General features: G+C 45.3%; 1 protein-coding gene across 1 annotated transcript in view; it reads right to left on the reverse strand.

The window, feature by feature from the left end:
- PPP1R37 (protein phosphatase 1 regulatory subunit 37) overlaps positions 1 to 8,918 on the reverse strand; it is a 28,850-nt gene extending 19,932 nt beyond the window's left edge. The window contains exons 1-2 of the mRNA XM_072125399.1: positions 8,838 to 8,918; positions 5,560 to 6,238 (exon numbers count right to left, since the gene is read on the reverse strand). Of these exons, the coding sequence (XP_071981500.1) occupies positions 5,560 to 6,172 (613 nt within the window). The 5' untranslated portion in view covers positions 6,173 to 6,238; positions 8,838 to 8,918. The remainder of the gene's footprint in view (positions 1 to 5,559; positions 6,239 to 8,837) is intronic.
- Positions 8,919 to 26,171: the final 17,253 nt, after the last annotated feature.

Consider the following 26,171-nt stretch of genomic DNA (forward strand, 5'->3'; position numbering starts at 1 on the left):
CTTTCTGTATCAATTCCACAAAGTTTCTAGATCTCTGCTTCTAGGTTAACATGACCAGGGACCGTTTTTTATCCACTGGAAGTAATGTCACACAGGTGCAAGGCTTGTTATATATCCCCCGGTCACGTGATGTCACACAGTAGCATGGCTTGTTATTTTCCTCGTCATATGATGTCACACAGGTGCAAGGCTCGTTATATATCCCTGGTCACGTGCTTTGCACTACAGCCTTGCAGCGCTGGGGACCTGGGTTCAAGTCCCATCAAGATCAACATATGCAAAGAGTTTGTATGTTCTCTCCGTGTTTGCATGGGTTTCCTCCGGGTCCTCCGGTTTCATCCCACACTCCATAACATACTGGTAGGTTGATTAGATTGTGAGCCTCATTGGGGACAGGGACCGATTTGGCAAACTCTGTGCAGCGCTACGTAATCTGTGTGCGCTATATAAATAAAGGAATTATTATTGTCACACAGGTGCACAGCTCATGTGATATTACACAGGTGCTCTGCTTGTTATATCCCTGGTTATGTGATATCACACAGGTGCACCGCTCGTGGTTTCCCTGGTCATTTGATGTTACACAAGTGCACTGCTCGTTATATCCCTGGTTATGTGATATGAGCCGTGCACCTGTGTGACATCAAACAGCTCTGATTGTTCTCCGTGATATAACGAGCCGCACACTCATGTGACATCACATGACCAGGAACCGGTTTTTATCCACAGGAAGTACACAATGAAGCTTCTTGTACAGCGACAGCACTTATTTGCTGACAGTGGACAACCCCTTTAAAAAAGGGAAATCAATTATTGAAAACTGGACAACCCTTTTAATAGATATTACATTTACTATGAGCATTAAATTATTACCAATATACTATAATATTCTGGCCATATTTTGTCCCTAGCGTCAGACATCCCGGATTATATACAATTTGTAACCTATGGCGTTTGCCGTCTATTCTATGACTTGCCTGAAGGTGTTCTGTGCCTTTTGTATTCTGTGGATTGTTGTATGATAACCTTTGGCCGGTTCTCGGTCGGTGACACAGTTTCCTCTCTCCTGTACTTCTATATAAAGCCTCGCTAAATAAACAGCACCATGTGTGACTCAGGTACAGCAGCTTAGCTACAATGTCTTACGAGGGGGTGAGCTGCACTACCAGACACCACCCAGGGGCAGGGATTTTTTGAGCATAGGGGAAGCTTTTTAAGGGAATTGCAATATAAAACTGTGCCAAAAAGACTAACCCCCCCCAAAATGGTGTTCCTCTACATTTTTCATTTGTATAATTCTATAGTTTTACATATCAGGAGAACCATCAGGTCCTTAGACAAATACAACTCTTCAAACAAGCAATAAAACTTACCATGTTTCACCGCCTTGTAAACAAAAAGTAAGACCAAATGCAGAATCAGGGAGCGAAAACAAGTAGAGGATGAGAGGATGAATGGCAGCCAATACAATGGATAACTAGATTATTACAAAGTGTGACCGCCGGTATAAAAGCAGAAGTTTTGACAGGTTTTTTAGGTATTCAGGGATGTGTTCAAGTTTGGTATAAGTGGCCAACTCATTTAACAGGGTAAGTACAAGACCCCAATAGTGTCACCCTTATTACTATAGTATGGTTTCCCATTCACCGCCGGGAACAGCAGGTCACGTGACCCCTGGGCAGCAGGAATCTGGAATGGTGGGAGTGCTGATGACTGAAGGGGCGTGCAGCAGTAAGGTCTAAAATGCCCCTTCATCCGCCACAAGTCAGCAAAACACAATAACACAATGTCACATTAACTCCTATTCTTACTGCCTGGGGTTCATGGAAACCATCAGGGTTAGTGTGTAGTGTGTACGGGTGACCCTATTAGGGTCTTAAAATTACCCTATTTAAGTTTTCCATTAGCGGCCAACCCCTTTAATCCCAATGCAAAGGTAGAAAGACAACAACGCTCATGGACAAGGTATTGTTGGTACCTAAAGGTCATTTCCCAACAATTTCAGGTCCATCATTCTACATCGAGAACGATTATTAAAATGTGGAAAGAGGAGCATAAAAAAATATCCTGCAAATCCCTTCTTTTCAGTCGACTAGGACCATCCCTTTCCATCGCATTGACTCAGCTATGTTGACGATTTTCGGATAACATGTTATCAGATGACTCAGAAATTCTGTCTCTGCCTACACACTATATATTAGAGAGCGGCCCAGCGGCCGCCACATCTCGTCAGGCACCACAATCACGTTTTTAGAGACATTCTAAATGCATCAAAAACTTCTAACATACGGTTGGTTTTTAAACAGTTAACAAATCACAAGGACGGGGTGTCCACTGCTCACCAAAATGAACAGAGCAGATGGTCAGACACGTCCATTGTGACATATTTATGGCACTGACAGACAGCAGAGCGTACCCCTAACCCCTCTGATCGGTCTTCACAAGCCGTCTCACCTTACCCTCTGCTCCCCGAGTATATGATAGGACAGTGCTCACTGCACAAGTGCTGGAGAAGCATTAGACAGTGTAACAGCCAGTGAAGACAGATCACAGAGGGGCTACGGTAGCCCTTCAGGCTCTTTAGCAAAACTTTATATGTCGATTTTAGAAGGAAGCAGGCCATGGGTAACGAATATAAGAAGATTACCACAGTCACGGTGCCTGGATCTATGAGTAATGTCCCTGGTTCATCATGGTGGATTTCCTTTAAGGAGCAGCCATACAGAATATGTGCAGGACCTGAGGAACCTGCTGACAGCAATGCTACCCTTTTCCAGCCTTGAGCAGATACATCACTGATAAGCAATCAGATTGTTTAATGGGATTAAAATTAACATCTAGACCCTAATCCCCCCCACCCCCCAAACACAAGAATTTATAGTAAAAAATTCCCAAAGTGTCATCCTGTAAAAAGAAAACATTAAAATAACAGCCTGGAGATAAGAGGCCGCTCTCCCAGCAAGTCTGGTTAATAAATAACTAATAAGTGCTCGGTGTGATTTATAATTAATCAACCCAGAACGAGGTCAGATCTGGTTTCAGATCAATGTAATACTGGAAGAGCAGACCCATCCAGCTCTGCGGGGCTGTGTTTACACGCCTGGTACATGTCTAAGTGACCGCCATGTGTTACAATAGATTGCACTGTGCTATTGTCTCCAATCAATCGTGCACCTTCAGGACACCACGGCACGGGGATCACAATTATCACTCAGCTAAGTGTGGTTCTGACTCCTCAGTGTAAACAGGTCTATAGGATGCAGGACTAAGAATATATCTGTATACACCAGGCGCCGTGATCACAAGGACATTGCACTGGCAGTAACCAGGGGCTTTGCAGGAAATGCCCGCCAGCCGCTTATCTCTGACAGCATTCACATTGGGCGCTAGGGCCATCACACAAAACAGAGGGACTGGGAAGCGGCATTGAAACTTGGAATATGCTTATCCGGTCCTCTCTGTAATGTGTACGGCTTATGCTAAAATTGATCATCAAAGCATCACCACCTCACTGTTTACCAAACTTTACATAGGCCAATAGCCCAGAGTCGGTAGGTGAGGAATAACACCTGGTATATGACTTGTACACATTTTAAAGGCTCTGTCTGTAAGGCCACTTTCACAGGAACGTATGCTATGGGAGGGCCAGGACCCGGGTGTAGTATACATTCGGCTGGAGAGGTGAGCGCTCCTCACCCCTCCGTTCTCCATAGCAAGACATGCTGTCAGGCCTGTACATAATAGAGTATGCTCCATCTTTATTTCTGGCAAGGACACTGTGAAACACAATGCACTTCTATGGCAGTCACACGTGAGCTCCCGTTCATACAGCTAGCATACGGCCACCAAATACGGTCGTGTGAAAGGGGCCCAATTCTTTTGCTACATGTAGACCTATCCGCCCCTAGACTCGTCTAGGATTTTCTGTCGTAACTTTTAGAAGAGGTTTTCTTGTAGAAAACAGCCCTCATGAATTTGCCCCGTTAAGGCATATGCTACATGATGTGTCGGATGAATTTCTTACAAACAGTATTTATGCCCACGTACAAGACAGGTGATAAATGTTTGACCACTGGAGATCTGTCCACAAGAATAGGGCTCCCAGAGACCTCTGTGCTATTTGTGAAGTCTGTCAATCCTTTATAAGTAAGCCAAGCAGTGGTGGTGCACCATACCAGCGCGCAGTCAGACCCTCATCATTTATCTCTGTTACAAACGTCTGACACCGAGCCTGGTGCATCTGCGAGTTCCCCAGACCATAGTGTTTCAGTGAGCGGTGCTCCTGGCTTTACATCAGTGGGGGTGTTGGTAGACTAGCAGCCATTAGCAAAACAGTATTGTCTACAAGGTTTTTGCATAAGTGAAATGAAGAATCACCCTAGTCAGTATTTTATTTAGTTGAGGACGAGTATGGTATTTGTAGTAACAGGACTGAACTATTCAGTATATTACCAGCAGCCCCAAGTGGCGTCCATTTCTTATAAAGTATTGCACACAGTGGCGTTAAATGCAATATTTAATAGATCAGTGCTCATGGCTGTTATTGTAAAGATTAAGTAAATGGCCTCCCATCGCTCTCTGCTGTGTCAGCGGTGCTCACACACCAATGTCAGATGGGCCACAAACAGGGACTTTCCTCTACTTGCAGCCCACAATGTGCACACAGTCTCGGGCACAAGGCTGAAGATGTACCTGGACACAGTAAAGCTTTTCACCAAATTTGCATTGAACATTTCTGTCTTACACTTCATACATTATTTGCACAAAGATGTGACCAACGATGCCTGGTTTCTGCTGCACTTTATGTGTATGTGTATATACACATAATCCTCTCTAACCAGCAGCTTCCTGCAGATCTGTCACCCATGCCCAGTGTCCGGCTGTGACATCTCCCTGTACTGTTAGCACTTGCCCCCAGCCCCTGGTTGTGACCTCTCACTGTAGCGTTCAGCCCCTGGTGAGCGCATGTGATTGTGGGACCACACATTCCTCAGGGACTGCCCCAGCCTTCTAGCTGTGGAGCCTGCACAGTGCTGAAGCATCGGCATTCAGAAGGCTGTGGCTTCTGAATGCCGATGCCTCGGGTCATTATGATAGCTTCGCCCATAATGACCCGTCAGCATGTTGCCTGGAAGAAGTCAGGGAGGAGCCATGTCTATACACTACCTGGGCATACTGGGAACCTACAGCACGGCTCAGCGGCAGCCTCCACACCAGTCTGTCTTCATTGCCTGTGTGTGAGGAGCTGTACAAGCTGTAAAGTAGAGATTGCTTACATACTACACTGCCTGGCAAGTACATAAAAAGTCTGGGCCTTTTTAGATGCCCCTGGCTTTTTTTTGGAAAAGTAAAACTAACTGTACAAGCGTCCTAGACGGTTGTACAGGCGTTAATGTGACCTCTGCTTAAGGCGTCTCCTCCTGCTCCTCTAAAATAACATAACTTCAGCCAAACCAAAGAATAGCAGCTTCCAGCAGTACTGAAAGCCAAGTGGAAGACAATTCATTTGTGTGACAAATATAAACCATAGAGTACTAAGTAAGGGATCACAGTTCTCACCATGTCTCCACGGATCTTTGGGTTCTAGGGCACCAGAAACAATGTCATCGTCACAAGGAAATGTGACCCTCTTCGGCCCATGTTTACTGCGACCATTCTCCTCCTCCGGGGTCCCTTCTTCTTTGGCCCCCTTTTTATCGTTCCCTTGGTCCGCACCTTCGGTGGATGGAGAAATTCCATCAGAATCAACCTTTGTTTCATCTGAAATAACCAGACTGGAAGTAGCCGGTTCGGTCCTGTGAGGCAAAGCCTCCAAATCCTGGTTAACTGGTAATGAGGCAATGGAAGACAACTCCTTGGTCTGTTCCTGGTCACCATCCTGGGAACATACAGCTCCTGAAGAATTTTCCACATTCAGTTCCACGCTTGTGTCCTCTTGAGGAATAGTGTCTAAATTTCCTAAATTATCTACACCGTCATTCTGAGTGAATACCCCATCCACGTCATCCGTGCATATTTCTTGCTTAGTGTTTTTAATGGGACATTGCTCCTCCCCTGACCCATCCTGTGTGCAATAAGAGTCCCCATTGTTCTCTACCTCAGTATGTTCCTCCTGTTTATGCGCCCCTTCAGAGGGAAGATTTGCACTTTCCAAGACAGCAGGCATCTCCATAGTAGCAGGTCCTCTAGCCAGCCATGGAAGCCATTCTTAGTTCAAGCACGTTCAAGCACCAGTATTCTGGAATATATCAAATACATCTCATTAGCATCAATGAAAATTAATTGGCAAAAAAGAAAAAAAACAAACAAACATAATTTTGAAGCAATAACGGATGGTTGTGCCTTTTCTTTGTTATTCCTCCAAGAAATTTAAGAATAATTTGACAACTTGGCGTTACCATTCCCCTTTATCACTGTCGGTTTTACAGAGTAGGTATTTAAAGGGGGTTTCCCATGAACAGCATATATGACAAATCCTAGGTTGGGAACCACACCAATCTCAAGAACGGGCCATGTCTTCATTCACAGCAGCAGTGGGATGGGATTCTGAACACCCAATAGATCACTTTTGAGTCTAGCACCTATCTTCCAAAAAGTTTATTATACTGTTCATGGAGAAAACCCCTTACATGCTCAGGGTTGTAATAGTTCAGTTCTGTGGATGGCACTGGCTCAAGGCTGTGCCCAAGATATTACTGCCAGGCGCAGATAAGGCCGCAAAATATTGTTGTGTGCATGGGGTCTAAACATAATGAAATACAGAAAAGAAAAAAGTTATCATGTATTAATGAAAGGAAAACAACTTCATATAATAACACATAAAAACAGTGTCCTCAAATCCAAAACTCAAATAAAACTCCTACTACAAAAAAGGATCATTCACGCAACAATTGTTACGACTGTCCTGTTTATCTAAACGGATTGGCTGGTGTCCATGTACAACCCCATTCACAGTTCTGGAACCAATGTCCAGTCTACAGATTTCTGCAGCACATCTGCCCCGTGTGAACACAAGCTTATACTGTTGTTGACTCTCCACCCGGGCCTCTGGTGCAGTTCTTGTGAAATTCCACACTACGCCGGAGATCCCTGCTAAAGACAAGTCTGAAATATTAGATGACCGATTCAGATTCTGTTCACATCTGTCTTCTTACCACTGGTCATAGGAACCGAAAAAGAAACTAGAGGAACGGATCCAACACATTACAAACACAGATATACTAAAGGGCCTTGAAGTTGCAGAAGTAATTAAAAGACAGATAAGTATCCTAAATATTATCAAAAAAATATCTCCAGACATTCGCTTTTGTCATACTTTTTATCGGCAGCGAAATGCAAAATCCTATGAATAGATCCAGACACAAAGTATATTTTCTGCAGCAGATTTTGCTAAATCATTTTTAGTTCACTCCCAGCAAAACTGGTTATAGCCTTCACCTTAAATATCAGTCTGTGATGGAAAGGCCTTCAATTTCTATGTTCTGCACAGAGAAGCAAGTTATGGTGTGCACCCATTAAAGAGAATCGGCCCTGATAAGGCCAGCGGCACACGACCGCGGTGGGTCTGTGATCCACAAATCATGGCCTGGCTGAATTTCACGGACCGAACATAGTGCTGAGGACGAGACTCTGAGCATCATAGTGATATATTATACAAGGAGTCCTTGCAAAACAACAGCGCTGAACTGTTATCAAGATGGTAGAAGGGATCCTTGCATCATACATCACTATGAACAGTGGTCGATCCAAGAAATCCAGACAGTGCAGGATCACCACAGATGTGGGTCTCCGTCCCAATCCTGCGTCTGTTGAGCCCCGACCTACCTGCCATAGAAGATTCACAACCTAGTGACAGGTTCCCTTTAACAATGCAGATGCCTTTCTGCCGCTGTCATTTACAAACCTAGTTGATGGTTCGCGTTAGTGAAGATCTTATTCACACCTCGACCGCAACGTGACCACAAAGAAGAATGTCACAACCTGCAAGGACGTCTCGTCGTGTGCATGATCATTTTTCTCATGGGTGAGTGCAGGTTACTATAACTATCTCAGCCAAAACCACAACCACAACTATGGGAGAAAAGTGTAACTACACACAGCGGCTGCAGCACCACCAATGGGATGGAGGTATCCTGCAGAGATCTTTGATAACTTATCTTTCCCCCTTGACTTCAGGGTCCCTCTAACTATGGGTGTAAATGTTTCTTAAAAAGTAGCAGCATACACATTGTACATGGCCACCTTCATTGTGAACAAACAATACAATTTGGCAAGTTGGGGCCTGAAAAGCAATGATCCTTATTTCAAGGTATTTTTCTGCTGACGGCACAGGATATGGGATAAGTGTCTCATGGCTGATACTTGATCTCCGCACCCCCTATGCATGTGCCGCTATGTAGCCCCTAATCTCCATCAGCCCCATACAAATGAATGGAGCATCCCCCATTCTAGACTCAGGGACCCCCAAAATTCGATCTCCACCCACAGTCCCTATTTATTCCCTATTCTATTATATATTATAGCAATTCGGAGGACCCCAATAGCTCTATTTATAAAGTGGACACCCGTTTCTTTTAAAAAATGGCGCACAAACCTCACCGGTCATAGGTAATTCGCACGACGGAGGTTCCCATGGCGAATTCGGTGCAGTTTTCAGTACCAGGCCCAGTGACAGCGCCAGGACAGAACCCTGACTGTCTCTTACTGTGACTGGCGGTCTCTTACCGTGACTGGCGCCACCGGCTGTCACTTACTGTCCCCGGCTGTCCCTGTCACTGCTCACCCACCTGCCTGTAATGTAAAGGGCATCCTAGCCATGAGTCAGACAGTCTCTTTACCTCTCAGTGCCTGTCACTTCCCTGCAGCATGTCTACCAGCGCCGGCTCCAGCTGTCTATTAGCCGTGCAGGGTGTCACACACGCAGGGCTGTCTCTCTCAGTGCCGGGACTCTCTGCTCCGCACAAGTCCTTGTTTGTCTCTGTCGTTCTAAGAATGTCTCTTGCTGTCTAAACTCAGTTTCCGGGTCACATGTCTCTGTCTCAGGTCTCTGCCAGGCTGCGACGCCAGAAAACAGCTGAGCCAATCAGCGCCTGCCGCGTCAGCAGCCACCATAGAGGCGGAGGAGGACCGGAGAGCAGGGAAGGGTGGACGTACCATAGAGACGGCAGTGCCGCAGAGTTGTAGTGGGAATGTCATAAAATATTGGTGCAGAACTACAAATCCCAGCATGCACTGTAGTAGTGCACAGCAGCTGCCACATATAGTCATAGAAATGCAGTGTTATAGTAGAGATACATAAGGTGTCACTCTTCCCTATTCTCATACAGCTTTCTGTTTGTATATATATAGCTAATATATATGTATAATGTATGGGGGACAGAAAATTGAAGTCGAACCCCTGAAATAAAAGCAATGTCTTGTGAACAGGCAGAGATTGCGATTGTTTCCCCCTTTACACCAGCTCCATGCCAAAGTGGTGTAACCGGTGACAAAGTGGGCAGACACTGGGCGATCCTACCCCGCGCATAGGCTGCAGCCAGCAAACTATCAGGACACATTCACACGAAATGTTGCGCCGTGTCGTGCGTTGCGTGTCGGCAAATTGGCCTCCCCTAACAACTAGCCATGGCTATGATTGGCCAGGGGTACACTTGTGAGGGCGCATTCACATGGTGCGATGCGTCGCGTTGTGCGTTTTTGACGCATTCCACTGTCTTCAGCCTTAATCACATTCTAAGGTTACATAATGTTTCCAGTGCATCTGCTAAATCGCAATGTAACCTTATCATGTAATTAAGGCTGCAGCCAGTGGAATGTGTCAAAAACGCAACACGCAACGCAACGCAACGTGTGAATGCGCCCTCACAAATGTACCTCTGGCCAATCGTAGCCCTGGCTAGTTTTTAGGGGAGGTCAATTTTCGGGATTGAAATCGGAAAGCCAGGTCTGCTCATCTATATTCAGGAGGTCATGATCACCCATGGCGTTTTATGGCTTTTGCGTGTGGTTCACGTTGTGAATGCAAACACCATCTTCAATTGGTGATCGCAGGAGAAGTCTGTTGTGATGCATTTACAAACACAATACAAATGCCATGTGTGAATTAAGCCTGAGCCTCTTTATGTATCCCGAGGGGTGGGGATTTCATCATATTATAAACGGGTCAATTCTTTGTTTTCCAAAGGTGGTCCAAAGCTGGTTTCTGAAGCTTCCATTTCACATAATGGTTCATAATTCCCTCGTTATGGATCTTGTCCTTTAAGCGTTGGTGGAATAGTCGTAGAGGGAACCAGTGATGGGCTACTATTGGGTGTGTTAGGTGTACAGTTGGGTTCTTAGCCTTGGATTTAGGACTTGGCATTTAGTGGTAGTCTAAAGCTGGCTCCTGATTCCACTATTGTATTTTTTTATTGAAAGGATTAAAGGTTCTTAATTCTCTGCTTATGAATCTAATCCTTTTAGTATTGGTGGGATAATAATAATTCCTTTATTTATATAGCGCCAACATATCCCACAGCGCTGCACAGAACTTGCCCGATCAGTCTCTGTCCCCATATGGCTCACAATCTAATCAACCTACCAGTATGTTTTGGAGACTGGGAGGAAACCTATGCATACCCAGAGAGAGCATACAAACTCTTTGAAGATGTTGACCTGGATGGGACTTGAACCCAGGACCATAGCACTGCAAGGCTAAAGTGCTAACCACTGAGCCACAGTAGGTTGTGGACAAAATCAGTGCTGGGCTGTTATTGCGTGTATTAAGATCACACGTACGGCTTTGACTCCGTTTATAAACATAATCTAAGTGCACGGGGGCGTGCCACGGCCAGATCACCCCTTAAAGGGGGATTTTCATTTCAGCAGATTCATTTTTCATTTCAGCAGATAAATGTTATTGTATTTATTGTATTTTGTTTGTATGACAAAAGTTACACAATTTTCCAATATACTTTCTACACTCACCGGCCACTTTATTAGGTACACCATGTTAGTAACGGGTTGGACCCCCTTTTGCCTTCAGAACTGCCTCAATTCTTCGTGGCATAGATTCAACAAGGTGCTGGAAGCTCCTCAGAGATTTTGGTCCATATTGACATGATGGCATCACACAGTTGCCGCAGATTTGTCGGCTGCACATCCATGATGCAAATCTCCCGCTCCACCACATCCCAAAGATGCTCTATTGGATTGAGATCTGGTGACTGTGGAGGCCATTTGTGTCCAGTGACCTCATTGTCATGTTCAAGAAACCAGTCTGAGATGATTCCAGCTTTATGACATGGCGCATTATCCTGCTGAAAGTAGCCATCAGATGTTACAGGGTACATTGTGGTCATAAAGGGATGGACATGGTCAGCAACAATACTCAGGTAGTCTGTGGCGTTGCAACGATGCTCAATTGGTACCAAGGGGCCCAAAGAGTGCCAAGAAAATATTCCCCACACCATGCCACCACCACCACCAGCCTGAACCGTTGATACAAGGCAGGATGGATCCATGCTTTCATGTTGTTGACGCCAAATTCTGACCCTACCATCCGAATGTCGCAGCAAAATCGAGACTCATCAGATCAGGCAACGTTTTTCCAATCTTCTACTGTCCAATTTCGATGAGCTTGTGCAAATTGTAGCCTCAGTTTCCTGTTCTTAGCTGAAAGGAGTGGCACCCGGTGTGGTCTTCTGCTGCTGTAGCCCATCTGCCTCAAAGTTCGACGTACTGTGCGTTCAGAGATGCTCTTCTGCCTACCTTGGTTGTAACGTGTGGCGATTTGAGTTACTGTTGCCTTTCTATCAGCTCGAACCAGTCTGCCCATTCTCCTCTGACCTCTGGCATCAACAAGGCATTTCCACCCCCTGGGACTGCTGCTCACTGGATGTTTTTTCTTTTTCGGACTATTCTCCGTAAACCCTAGAGATGTATGTGTGTGAAAATCCCAGTAGATCAGCAGTTTCTGAAATACTCAGACCAGCCCTTCTGGCACCAACAACCATGCCACGTTCAAAGGCACTCAAATCACCTTTCTTCCCCATACTGATGCTCGGTTTGAACTGCAGGAGATTGTCTTGACCATGTCTACATGCCTAAATGCACTGAGTTGCCGCCATGTGATTGGCTGATTAGAAATTAAGTGTTAACGAGCAGTTGGACAGGTGTACCTAATAAAGTGGCCGGTGAGTGTATATCAATTCAGTTTTCTAGACCGCTTATTTCATTCTATATGACGTTTCATTTTTACTTCCTGTGACTATAAATCTTTCCATGGTCATGTGATGTCACACAGGTGCACAGCTCATTAGTAGTATAGAGAGTAATCAGAACTGTGTTTTATAACAAACAGGAAGCTTCATTTTTTACTTCCTGTGGATAGAAATCTGTCAATGGTCAAGTGATGTCATATGGGTGCATAGCTTGTTATACCTCTGGTCATGTGATGTTACAGAGGTGCACGGCTCTTTATATCCCTGGTTGTGTGATGTCACACAGATGCACGTCTCGTTATTGAGGATGGGGAGGAGTAGAAGTACATGGAGTCATGCTGTGATTTCATGTAAACAGATACATACATTTGGTAGATGTTAATGATACTGGCTAAAGGACCCGAGATGACATCACCCTGGTCACATGACATGAAGTGCTCAATGATGTAACAGAGCTCTCTCTCAACGTTCCAGCAAGGCACATTTGACAGCACACAGCTGTGTTCTTATAGTGCCCCCCACCAGCTCTCCCTCTTATAATGCCCCCTAGCAGTTCCCCCTCTTCTAGTGCCCCACCCAATATTTCTCCCTCTCTTAATGCCCCCCAGAAGTTCCCCCTCTTATTGTGCCTCCAAGCAGTTCCCCTTCTACACTTTTCCCAGCAGTAACCCCTCCTATTGTGTCCCACAGTAAAATAAAAAAAAAAAACCCACACATATAAACGTACCTTATAAACTCGAGTATAAGCCGACCCAAGTATAAGGCAAGGCCCCTAATTTTACCACAAAAACCTGGTAAAACCTATATTTTTTTTACTTGAGTATAAGCCGAGTTTGGGTTTTCAGCGCATTTTTTGTGCTGAAAAACTAGGCTTGACTCGAGTATATATGGTACCTTTCCCAGTTCCCCCTGCAGCAACTCCTATCTTCACTTCTGCTGTAGGTAGCATTGAAGCCGGCAGGTAGGTATGACATAATCACATCATGGCTCTCAATCGTCCCGGATTCTGTCCCTCTTTCTCTAGCCCAAAAGTTGGGAGATAAAGTCACATGATGTCACTACCTGCCTGTTATCACAGCAATCAGCTTTGTCTGTGTCCAAGGATGCTGACAGAGCTGATGTCGTGACACATACTTCCTGCCGGGTGGGACAGTGAGACAGGGCCCGAAAAACGGTATGCAATGGCTTGTGGTGTAGGAAAGTAACGGCTTGCTCATTTGGTGTATTTGATGACATCCTATAGAACAGAGTGTGAGAAAACATGTCTATCCAAACACATCCATATTCTACACATCACATCATCATTGTTATCATTGTCAATGTGACGGCTGTATTCTGTGATGCCAGAGGGATTTAAGGTAATCAGTTCCCTGTCACTGAAATCAAAAATCGGATGCTAATGGCTCACAATTGTGTGCTGTGATTATAAATGCAGTAGAAAACTTGGCAAAAGAAAACTTGTGACATCAGTAATGCCCTAATGATATAATGGGGATTCCCTGATGATGCAGAATGATACAAGCAGGTCTGTAGGTTTGTTCTTAAGTTGAATTTGTATGTAAGTCAGAACTGTATATTTTATCATTGTAACCCCAGCCAATTTTTTTTTTGGTCTCTTTGACAATTGGATTTTAAAAATGTTGGATCGTCATCGGAACCAGGATTAAAAACAAGACTTAATTGCAGACATCTTTGATAATTATTATAGTTGTTTATTGTAGCCTAAGGCAAAAGTATAGTGAATTACTAACATCCAGAGGTCCGTTTGTAACTAGGGGTCCCCTGTAAGTCAGGTTTTCTTAAGTAGGGGACCGTCTGTATAGTGCATGTTGGAAAACAATGCTGCTTTATTCCAAAAACAGCGCAAGACCTGACTATAGTTTGTGCCTGTATTGTAACTCCTTTGTATAGAGATGAATGGACCTTTGTTGCAATACCACGCACTACTCATGGTGTTGCAAGGTGTGGCGCTGATTTTGGAAGAAAGAATATTTTTCGACCTTAAGCAGATAACTCATGATTTGGCAAGATATGTGTAGCTCTGCGAAATCTGTGTGAATCCTCTAACTAATAACATGTCCAGCAGTGGTCTCCTCTCACTAATATCATGTCCAGCAGCGGCCTCCTCTAACTAATAAAATGTCGCAGCAGCGACCTCCCCTCACTAATAACATGTACAGCAGTGGCCTCTTCTAACTAATAAAATGTCGCAGCAGCGACCTCCCCTCACTAATAACATGTACAGCAGTGGCCTCTTCTCACTAATAACATGTCCATCAGTGGTCTCCACTCACTAATAACATGTCCAGCAGTAGCCTCCCCTCACTAGTAACATGTCCAGCAGTGGCCTCCTATCACTAATAACATGTCCAGCAGTGGCCTCCCCTCACTAGTAACATGTCCAGCAGTAGCCTCCCCTCACTAATAACATGTCCAGCAGTGGCCTCCCCTCACTAATAACATGTACCAGCAGTGGACTCCCCCATACTAATAACATGTCCAGCAGTGGTCTCATCTCACTAATAACATGTCCATCAGTGGTTTCCACTCACTAATAACATGTCCAGCAGCGGCCTCCCTCCACTAATAACATGTCCAGCAGCGGCCACACTCACTAATAACATGTCCAGCAGTGGCCTCCCTCCACTAATAACATGTTCAGCAGTGGCCTCCCCTCACTAATAACATGTTCAGCAGCAGCCTCCCCTCAATAATAACATGCTCAGCAGCGGCCTCCACTCACTAATAACATGTCCATCAGGGGCCTCCCCTCACTAATATCATGTCCAGCAGTGGCCTTCCTTCATTCATAACATGTCCTGCAGCGGCCTCCTCTCACTAATAACATGTCCAGCAGCAGCCTCCCCTCACTAATAACATGTCCAGCAGTGGCCTCCCTCCACTAATAACATGTTCAGCAGCAGCCTCCCCTCAATAATAACATGCTAAGCAGGGCCTCCACTCACTAATAACATGTCCATCAGCGGCCTCCCCCCCCCCCCATATATATATATATATATATATATATATATATATATATATATACACACAAACACAAGGATACAGGCATATACATATGAATTATGCTCACCTCCAACTGGTTCCAGCGCTGGTCTCTTATAGATAGCAGGCATCAGAGTTTATGTGAGCTTATCTTGGAATGCAAGAGTCGGGGCTGGAGGAAGAGAGCAGCTCCGCGCAACGTCAGACAGGAGAATAATAGAAACAGGTTGGAAATATATCTGTGAAATGTTGTATTTTTTATTGATAACAGTGAAACTGCAGGTGGCGCTATTCTAACATTACAGGAGGTCCCCTACTTAAGGACAGCCGGCTTACAGACAACCCTTAGATACAGACAGACCCCTCTGACCTCTGGTGACCTCTCTAGATGTTACTATAGTCCCAGGCTGCAATGATCAGCTGTAAGGTGTCTGTAATGAAGCTTTACTGATAATCCTTGGTCCCATTACAGCAAAAAATGTTTAAACTCCAATTGTCACTGGGGCCAATTTTTTTTTGTCTGGATCTACAATTATAAAATATACAGTTTCGACTTACATACAAATTCAACTTAAGAACAAACCTCCGGACCCTATCTTGTACGTAACCCGGGGACTGCCTCTGTTCCTAAAATACCTGTTACATTTTGTTGCATCAGTGGAAGCAGTCATTCACACAAAGTTATCTTTTACAAGTGTTAGCTGTTGCTTTTGTGGCTTACTTTGAGATCCCTCTTGTGTTGCTAACGGTGGACTGAATTTAATGAGGTTGTCCAGAAACCCCAATCGAAGGCCCATAGAGGTAATAGCTGTTTATCCAATCATAACAATAAAGCATTGTTCTCTTTGTGGTTACAGAAGCTGTAACTCCAGCAACCACTACCTTTGACTGAATAGGGGTTGCAGCTGTAGTTACCGCTTCTGGCCACTATACACGGTATGGAGCTCACTGCTTATGGCTCCATCCCCCATGTTTATGTTGGACTGGAGTTTCTACTGATTAGATCAGGGGTAGGGAACCTATGGCTCGGGAGCCAGATGTGGCTCTTTTGATGGCTGCCTTTGGCTCACAGACAAATCTTCAATAAATAGTGATCAGCATTGTGTCTGTCTAATATACAGATAGCGCTGATTACTTAGTGTGACACAGAGGAGCATGTGCTGTGGCTACCTATCTCCTGGGGGTCATGTGCTGTGGCTAGCTATCTCTTGAGGGTCATGTGCTGTGACCAGGGCCGCCGATAGGGCAGTACAACTGGTACTGCCCTATGGGGCCCGGACTCTAAGACACTAGGGGGGGGCCCGCAGGGCCGCATCTGCCATGAGCAGAGCCGGATCATCATTGGCGCTATTGGAGCGCTAGCGCCGGGCCCCCGGATCCGGATTTATTGGTTGGGGGCCCCCGTCCTGGCGCTCCAATAGCGCCGATATTCATGCTCCTGCTGGGGCCCCGGCAGGCCCCGACACTCTCCACGGTAGACGGGCAGGGACCTCCGTCCGTCCGGACCGGAAGCTCCTGCCCGTCACTGTATAGTGCTCGATGCGGCCGGAAACGGCCGCTCGAGCACTATTACTGGAGCGATGTGCGCCGGGGTTGTCTTCCGGCCACATCGCTCCATGAATTAGGATGCGCGGCCGCGCGATGACGTCATCACGCGGCCGCGCACCCTTTCCTGCCTGGCCGCGGGCTGAAGAAAGAAGATGTGGGAGCCTGAGGTGAGTACGAGTTTTTTTTTTTTTAAATCAAATAGCAGTAAAAACATGGTGGGGGCTTATTAAAATATGGGGGCAGAACATTATATAATTCATGGTGGGGGAGGAGGCAGCATATTAAATAATTCAGTGTGGAGGGGCAGCACATCATTTATTCCATTGTGGGGGGGGCAGCACATCATTTTATTCCATTGGGGGGGGGGGGCAGCATATCATTTATTCTATTGTGGGGGGGGGGGCAGCATATCATTTATTCCATTGTGGGGGGGCAGCATATCATTTATTCCATTGTGGGGGGGCAGCATATCATTTAATCCATTGTGGGGGGGGGCAGCATATCATTTAATCCATTGTGGGGGGGGCAGCATATCATTTAATCCATTGTGGGGGGGGGCAGCATATCATTTAATCCATTGTGGGGGGCGGCATATCATTTAATTCATTGTGGGGGGGCAGCATATCATTTAATCCATTGTGGGGGGGGCAGCATATCATTTAATTCATTGTGGGGGGGGCAGCATATCATTTAATTCATTGTGGGGGGGGGGCAGCATATCATTTAATTCATTGTGGGGGGCAGCATATCATTTAATTCATTGTGGGGGGCAGCATATCATTTAATCCATTGTGGGGGGGGGCAGCATATTATTTAATCCATTGTGGGGGGGGGCAGCATATTATTTAATCCATTGTGGGGGGGGGGCGGCATATCATTTATTCCATTGTGGGGGGGCAGCACATCATTTAATCCATTGTGGGGGGCAGCATATTATTTAATCCATTGTGGGGGGGGGCAGCATATTATTTAATCCATTGTGGGGGGGGGCGGCATATCATTTAATTCATTGTGGGGGGCAGCATATTTATTCCATTGTGGGGGGGCAGCATATCATTTAATCCATTGTGGGGGGGGACGGCATATCAATTAATTCATTGTGGGGGGCGGCATATCATTTAATTTATTGTGGGGGGCGGCATATCATTTCATTCCTTGTGGGGGAGGGGGCGGCATATCATTTTATTCATTGTGGGGGGGGGGCATATCAAATAAATCATTGTGGGGGGGGGGCAGCATATCAATAATGAGGGGATGTGTTCTATGTGGGGTAGTGTGCGGTCACTTGTGTTGTGAGGGTTATTTAGGAGCGCAGTGTTGTTATCCAGGAGACTTTATACTGTAAGTGACTGTGGTATTTTTAGGGACGCCGGGTGGAGATGCTGCACGGAGCTGAAGATATCCGGCTGTGAATTCACCTGTGATACGTCATGGATTGGAGAACCCGGAATAAAGTCCTCCTGATGGAAGAGATTGTCATCTATAAGGTACTAGATGCCACTAATGACTCCCAGATCCTGTAGTCAGTCACACAGTGTCAGGGAGCTGTCTGTAGGGATGTTAATTGTTAGTAAAGTTTTCAGCATTTTCTGAACAGGTAGCGGAATTTGATAAAAGATTTTGCAAATCTGAAAGTAAGAAGACTGATTGCTCCGTGAATCTGAATTTGCGGTTACTTTGCCAAGATCTAGCTGATGTGGCTTCAGGCCAGAGTATAGTTTGTAGAACATGGTCCTTGCTGACCGCGTCACAAGGACTGCACCCTAAGCCAGTTATAATGCAAGGAATTCCACAGTGCTTGGAGTGGCAGTGCACTGTAAAGACAAACGATGTCATTACAGTTCACTGCAGCTCCAAGTGCTCAGAGCTCCCTGCATCATATATGGGTTATGATGTGAGAAGTGCAGTCCTTGTGATGCAGTCAGCACAAGGACCATGTTGCACCAACTGTACACTTTTTTGGAGCTGCTGGGACCAACTGTTTGTTGCAATAGAGGCTCAAAGTGATTTGAGTTGGTTTAATTTTTTGTTTACACCTATGGTGAAGTTTACATATATTTATAAACATTGTTGCATTTACTTTATCCATTGAATGCTGATGCTTATTTATTGGCATTCTTGTGACTACACACTTATAGATGCATGCATCTAATAAAGTTATTTTTATAGTGTGGTACATGAGTATTTTGTCTTTATATATATCCCTTGTTTAAAGGGAATCGAGCACCAGGTGCACAGCATAGTACCTGAAAGTATCATGCTATGCACCTGATGACCCTGACTTCAGCACTGTAAGTTCCATCAAAATGGCCTCTATGGTTATCCTTTAATGCTTTTATAAAGAATTATGTTAATTACCAGCTTAGGAGCAGTGGGAGTGCTCCAGTGCACCTAAGGGCTCCTTATGTCACCCAGCGGCCAGTCCTGCGGACTGCGGTGATCCGAAATCCCGATACCTGTGCCTGCTCAGCAGCCTCTGTGAATCAGTGTGCAGGTGCAGGGACTTTAGGTTTCCTTGGGGCATGCAATGAACGCTCCTTCTTTTCCTGCCCATTGGTTCTGAGGAAATATGAAGTCCTGACCCTTATGCAGTGATTCACAGAGGTTGCTGAGCAGGCACAGGTACCAGGACTTCAGATTACCTCAGGACTGGTGGCAGGGTGACGTAAAGAGCCCTTAGGTGCACTGGAGCACCCCCACTGGTAATTAACACAATTCTTTATTAAAACATTAAAAGATAGTGGCGGCCCTAGCAATTGCACTTTATAATGTTATATTTGTTATATGTTGTCTGTTAAACACTTTTATATGTTTACTGTTCACCATGCTTTAGTTTTTGATGCCATATTTGCACTATAATAAATATACTTGACCAAAAGTATGACTCCTATTGGCAATCTACCAGAAGAGTGTGCCTTGTCGTAGCAACAGGCCTCAAACCCTGTTTGTGAAAGGTCACTGCGGGGGGCAGGAGGCTTGTTCGGTTTTGGGGTGTGTTGGGGCCCAGACACTTTTGCTGTATGGGGCCCCGAATTTCCTGATGGCTGCCCTGGCTGTGACTACCTATCTCCTGGGGGTCATGTGCTGTGGCTACCTATCTCTTGAGGGTCATGTGCTGTGACTACCTATCTCCTGGGGGTCATGTGCTGTGGCTACCTATCTTCTGGGGGTCATTTGCTGTGGCTACCTATCTCCCGGGGGTCATGTGCTGTGGCTACCTATCTCCCGGGGGTCATGTGCTGTGGCTACCTATCTCCTGGGGGTCATGTGCTGTGGCTACCTATCTCCTGGGGGTCATGTGCTGTGGCTACCTATCTCCTCGGGGTCATGTGCTGTGGCTACCTATCTCCCGGGGGTCATGTGCTGTGGCTAACTATCTCCTGGGGGTCATGTGCTGTGGCTACCTATCTCCCGGGGGTCATGTGCTGTGGCTACCTATCTCCTCGGGGTCATGTGCTGTGGCTACCTATCTCCTGGGGGTCATGTGCTGTGGCTACCTATCTCCCGGGGGTCATGTGCTGTGGCTAACTATCTCCTGGGGGTCATGTGCTGTGGCTACCTATCTCCCGGGGGTCATGTGCTGTGGCTACCTATCTCCTCGGGGTCATGTGCTGTGGCTACCTATCTCCTGGGGGTCATGTGCTGTGGCTACCTATCTCCTGGCGGTCATGTGCTGTGTCTACCTATCTCCTGGGGGTCATGTGCTGTGGCTACCTATCTCCTGGGGGTCATGTGCTGTGGCTACTTATCTCCAGGAGGTCATGTGCTGGGGCTACTATCTCCTGGGGGTCATGTGCTGGGGCTACCTATCTACTGGGACGACATGTGCATATTGCACGGCTCTAAAGGAATTACATTTTAAAACATGTGGCGTTCATGGCTCTCTCGGCCAAAAAGGTTCCTGACCCCTGGATTAGATATTGTAATATCTGGACACCCCTATATTACACATCTATATTTCTTGTGGCATAACCCGTTTAATGAGGGTTAAAAATAAATGATTGAAAAATGCAAAATCCAAGAGACTAGGATTAAAACTATTAAATTCAGCCTTCCAAGCAGTAAAAAATTTGCTCAGGATACAAAACCTTCCGAAATAACCCCCTACACGAAAGGATTAATCCAGTAATCGTCTCCCATTCCATCTCTAGGTACCAGATTGTGTCTGCGTGACTCCGTCGGCTTATCTTCTGAGCAGCAGGAATGGTTAATACTTACATTGTGAGAGGAAGGATAAAGCCATTTACATATTACTGTATATAAATGCAGCGATTCCTGCCCAAAATAAATACACTGCAAGGCATATTGCATTTACATTACTCTAAAGGGATTTACTGATGAAACACATGTATGATATATCAATTGCAAGCGCCAAAAATGTCTGATTGGTGTAAAACCCATTGGGGAAGGGGGGGGGGCTATGCCCACATGATATGGAGGTGGCGTAGTTGCGAGAATCAAACTGCAAGATATTGCGATGAAATAAAACTAGTGTAGAAGCAGTGCTAAGTGTCCCCCAATAAATCTAGTGTCAGAATCCTAGGTATGGATTCTGGCTGCTCAATTCAGAGCTTTCTGATCTCACGCAAGGTCTGTCCTCTGGAAACCTGGGTGGTGGAGTTGGCTCTGTTTGTGGAGTTGAGTTGAGGGGGTTGAGTTTAAAAGGCATAGCCTGTTGCTAGCGATGGCATCCAGGGGCTGGAAAAATTGCTAAGGCTCAGTTCACTCAGGGATGGTTATTGCTTCTTCTGTGACCAGTGGTACATCTGTCTGTTTCCTATTCCCTGTTCCTGTAACTGTGTACCCCCCCCCCCCCAGCCTGATCTCTGTGTACCTGACCTTGGACCTCTCCCATGTGGAGTTACCTTGATCCTATGTCAATTCCTAATAATCACAGTAGGGAATATCAACCAGATGTCCCTGGCCATTACAGTTTGCTAGGCTTATTAGGTAAGTAATAAGGGGTTGGGTGTGAAGTTACGGTCTGCACCCCCTTCTATACCGTGACAACTAGTTATTTGTGATAATTCGCAGACAATTACAGCACACTGCAATTTCGAATCTCACTGCTTCCATAATACTCCAATGAAGAGGACACTGTAAACTTAAACTTATCCCTGTACTGTGACATCACTGTGTGTATTATTCCTGTACTGTGACATCACTGTGTGTAGTATCCCTGTACTGTGACATCGCTGTGTGTATTATCCCTGTACTGTGACATCAGTGTGTAGTATCCCTGTACTGTGACATCACTGTGTGTATTATCCCTGTACTGTGACATCACTGTGTGTATTATCCCTGTACTGTGACATCAGTGTGTAGTATCCCTGTACTGTGACATCACTGTGTGTATTATCCCTGTACTGTGACATCACTGTGTGTATTACTCCTGTACTGTGACATCACTGTGTGTATTATCCCTGTACTGTGACATCACTGTGTGTATTATCCCTGTACTGTGACATCACTGTGTGTATTATCTCTGTACTGTGACTGTGTGTATTATCTCTGTACTGTGACATCACTTTGTGTACTATCTCTGTACTGTGACATCACTGTGTGTATTATCCCTGTACTGTGACATCACTGTGTGTATTTTCCCTGCACTGTGACACCACTGTGTGTATTATCCCTGTACTGTGACACCACTGTGTGTATTATCTCTGTACTGTGACACCACTGTGTGTATTATCTCTGTACTGTGACATCACTGTGTACATTACCTCTGTACTGTGACTGTGTGTATTATCTCTGTACTGTGACATCACTTTGTGTACTATATCTGTACTGTGACATCACTGTGTGTATTATCCCTGTACTGTGACATCACTGTGTGTATTTTCCCTGAACTGTGACATCACTATGTGTATTATCTCTGTACTGTGACATCACTGTGTGTATTGTCCCTGTACTGTGACATCACTGTGTACATTACCTCTGTACTGTGACATCCCTGTGTGTATTATCCCTGCACTGTGACATCACTGTATGTATTACCTCTGTACTGTGACATCACTGTGTGTGTATTATCCCTGTACTGTGACATCACTGTGTGTATTATCCCTGTACTGTGACATCCCTGTGTGTATTATCCCTGCACTGTGACATCACTGTATGTATTACCTCTGTACTGTGACATCCCTGTGTGTATTTTCCCTGCACTGTGACATCTCTATGCGTATTATCTCTGTACTGTGACATCACTGTGTGAATTATCCCTGTACTGTGACATCACTGTGTACATTTCCTCTGTACTGTGACATCACTGTGTGTGTATTATCCCTGTACTGTGACATCACTGTGTGTATTATCCCTGTACTGTGACATCACTGTGTGTATTATCCCTGTACTGTGACATCCCTGTGTGTATTTTCCCTGCACTGTGACATCACTATGCATATTATCTCTGTACTGTGACATCACTGTGTGTATTATCCCTGTACTGTGACATCACTGTGTACATTACCTCTGTACTGTGACATCACTGGGTGTATTATCCCTGTACTGTGACATCGCTGTGTGTATTTTCCCTGCACTGTGACATCACTGTGTGTATTATCCCTGTACTGTGACATCACTGTGTGTATTATCCCTGCACTGTGACATCCCTGTGTGTATTTTCCCGGCACTGTGACATCACTGTGTGTATTATCCCTGTGCTGTAACATCACTGTGTGTATAATCCCTGTACTGTGACATCACTGTGTACATTACCTCTGTACTGTGACATCACTGTGTGTGTATTATCCCTGTACTGTGACATCACTGTGTGTGTATTATCCCTGTACTGTGACATCACTGTGTGTATTATCCCTGTACTGTGACATCACTGTGTGTGTTATCCCTGTACTGTGACATCACTGTGTGTATTATCCCTGCACTGTGACATCACTGTGTGTATTATCTCTGTACTGTGACATCACTGTGTGTGTATTATCCCTGTACTGTGACATCACTGTGTGTGTATTATCCCTGTACTGTGACATCACTGTGTGTATTATCCCTGTACTGTGACATCACTGTGTGTATTATCCCTGCACTGTGACATCACTGTGTGTATTATCTCTGTAGTGTGACATCACTGTGTGTATTATGTCTGTACCGTGACATCACTGTGTGTATTATCCCTGTACTGTGACATCACTGTGTGTATTATCCCTGTACTGTGACATTACTGTGTGTATTATCTCTGTACTGTGACATCACTGTGTGTATTATCCCTGTATTGTGACATCACTGTGTGTATTATTCTTATACTGTGACATCACTGTGTTTATCATCCCTGTTGGAGTAATTATAAACACCTCTGTGGGAGAGATTTACTAATTCTGGCGCAAGCACGACTGTCGGCATCGGAGATCAGTCTCCAGAAAGCACAGCCCGATGTATTAAATTAATACTGTTAGTAATTAATGCGTCATAAAACTTGCCAGCAAAATACATGAAAATGTGACGGATAATGTGGAAAAGTTAGGCCACGCCCACTTGCGCCAAAAAACCCCGGAGGAGTCAAGATAGTCGGAAACATCTGTTATTTCTGGCACAAACTCCTTATAAATGATGCGCAACAAATCTGCGCCAAAAAAAATGCCGTGATTTCTCTTTTTTTTTTTTTGGCAGATACGATAATACTTGTCCCCGTATTTGTCAGAAATTATCTTCTTATCATTTGTATTTAGATACAGCGGCCGACAGAACTTCCCCTGGCATTGTATCTTCTCAGAGCTGATGTTGATGGTGCATGTAATATGTATACTGTCTTAGATGAGTCTGTCTTTATGGTGTATACTTAAGACTTGCCATAAAAGTTACAGTTTAAGCCAAATTATTTTATAGAAAAGATAAGGCGATGAGTATATTGGACAGGTAGATGCATTGTCAGGTCATTTTGTCAATTTTCATTCACAGCTGACTGTCCTAACACACAGGGCAGATTGGGGCTCATTTACTAAGGGTCCAAATCGCGGGGTTTCCTGAATGGGGGTCATTTACTAAGGGCCCGATTCGCGTTTTCCCGACGTGTTACCCGAATATTTCCGATTTGCGCCGATTTCACCTGAATTGCCCTGGGTTTTTGGTGCACGCGATCCGAATTTGGCGCATCGGCGCCGGTATGCACGCGGCGGAAATCGGGGGGCGTGGCCGAACGAAAACCCGACGGATTCGGAAAAACCGCCGCATTTAAAAAAAAAATTGTGTCGCGAAAATTTCACTCACCTTCATCCTGGATAGGCTGGTGTATTTCGAGGCATTCCAGCGGACTTCAGCGCAGCAGCGCCACCTGGTGGACGGCGGAGGAACTGCTTTGATGAATCCCGGCCGGACCCGAATCCAGTGCAGAGAACGCGCCGCTGGATCGTGAACGGACCGGGTAAGTAAATCTGCCCCAATATTACCGATTTGCGCCGTTTTTTCCCTGAATTGCCCCTGGTTTTTTGGCGCACGCGGATTGTGTTGCATCGGTGCCGGCTTGCACACATGACGGAAATCGGGGGACGTGGCCGTCGGAAAACCCGACGAATTCAGAGAAAACGCGGTATTTAAAAAAGAATTTACATGCACCGAAGAGAAGAAGGTGAACTCCAGCGGACCTCAACGCAGCAGCGACACCTGGTGGACATCGGGCGCAACGACCTTAGGGAATCTCGGCAGAACCCGAATCCTCGTCGGAAAAACGCGCCGCTGGACCGGGTAAGTAAATGAGCCCCAATATGTGCACATTGAAGTCTGCTGTGTAATTCAGTACAACTTTCCAATTCACATGTTCGCGGTTTGTATTTTATTCCATGTTGAAATTCTACAGCATGTTCATTTTCCAATTGTGATCCACAAGAAATCCTGAATGGACATCTATAAAAAAAAATCCATGCAACAATGTTTTTTTTTAAAAAGTGTGTAGCTGTCCCACACGTGGTGAGTGACCACCGTGGCTGCTCTGCATAGGAAAGACTGAGACAGTCTTTTGTTGGCTTTCAGTTCGTCAGTTTAAAGATCTTTGGAGGACCTTAATAGGTTCTGGAAGGGCTCTTGTGTACTTGTGTCAAGAGCTGTAACACGTTTACGGATGTCATGGCTGGGAGTCCCTCTGTTATTTATTATGTGGCTTGACTACCCCTTCTTTTATATCTCTCACACCCGTCATCTCCTTCTGTCTCTTTCTCTTTCTTCTTCATGTCTTCCTCCCTTTCTCTTCCCTTATTCCAAAACCCTTTGCTGCCCTCTTGTGGTAGTAGTTTCACTGTTTCTTGCTTGAAACATTCCTTTAAGTTTTACCCTATTAAGTTTGTGTTTGAGGTCACAAATAACTTTTATACATTTTAGTATGACGCTCCATGTAATTGCTTTTTCTTATTTAAAGGGGTTTGCCCATAAAAAAAGTTCTCAAATTTCAATCCCCTAGTGATGTTTACACAATAA

The sequence above is a fragment of the Engystomops pustulosus genome, chromosome 9 (genome assembly GCF_040894005.1).
Source record: "Engystomops pustulosus chromosome 9, aEngPut4.maternal, whole genome shotgun sequence".
Classification (NCBI taxonomy): Eukaryota; Metazoa; Chordata; class Amphibia; order Anura; family Leptodactylidae; genus Engystomops; species Engystomops pustulosus.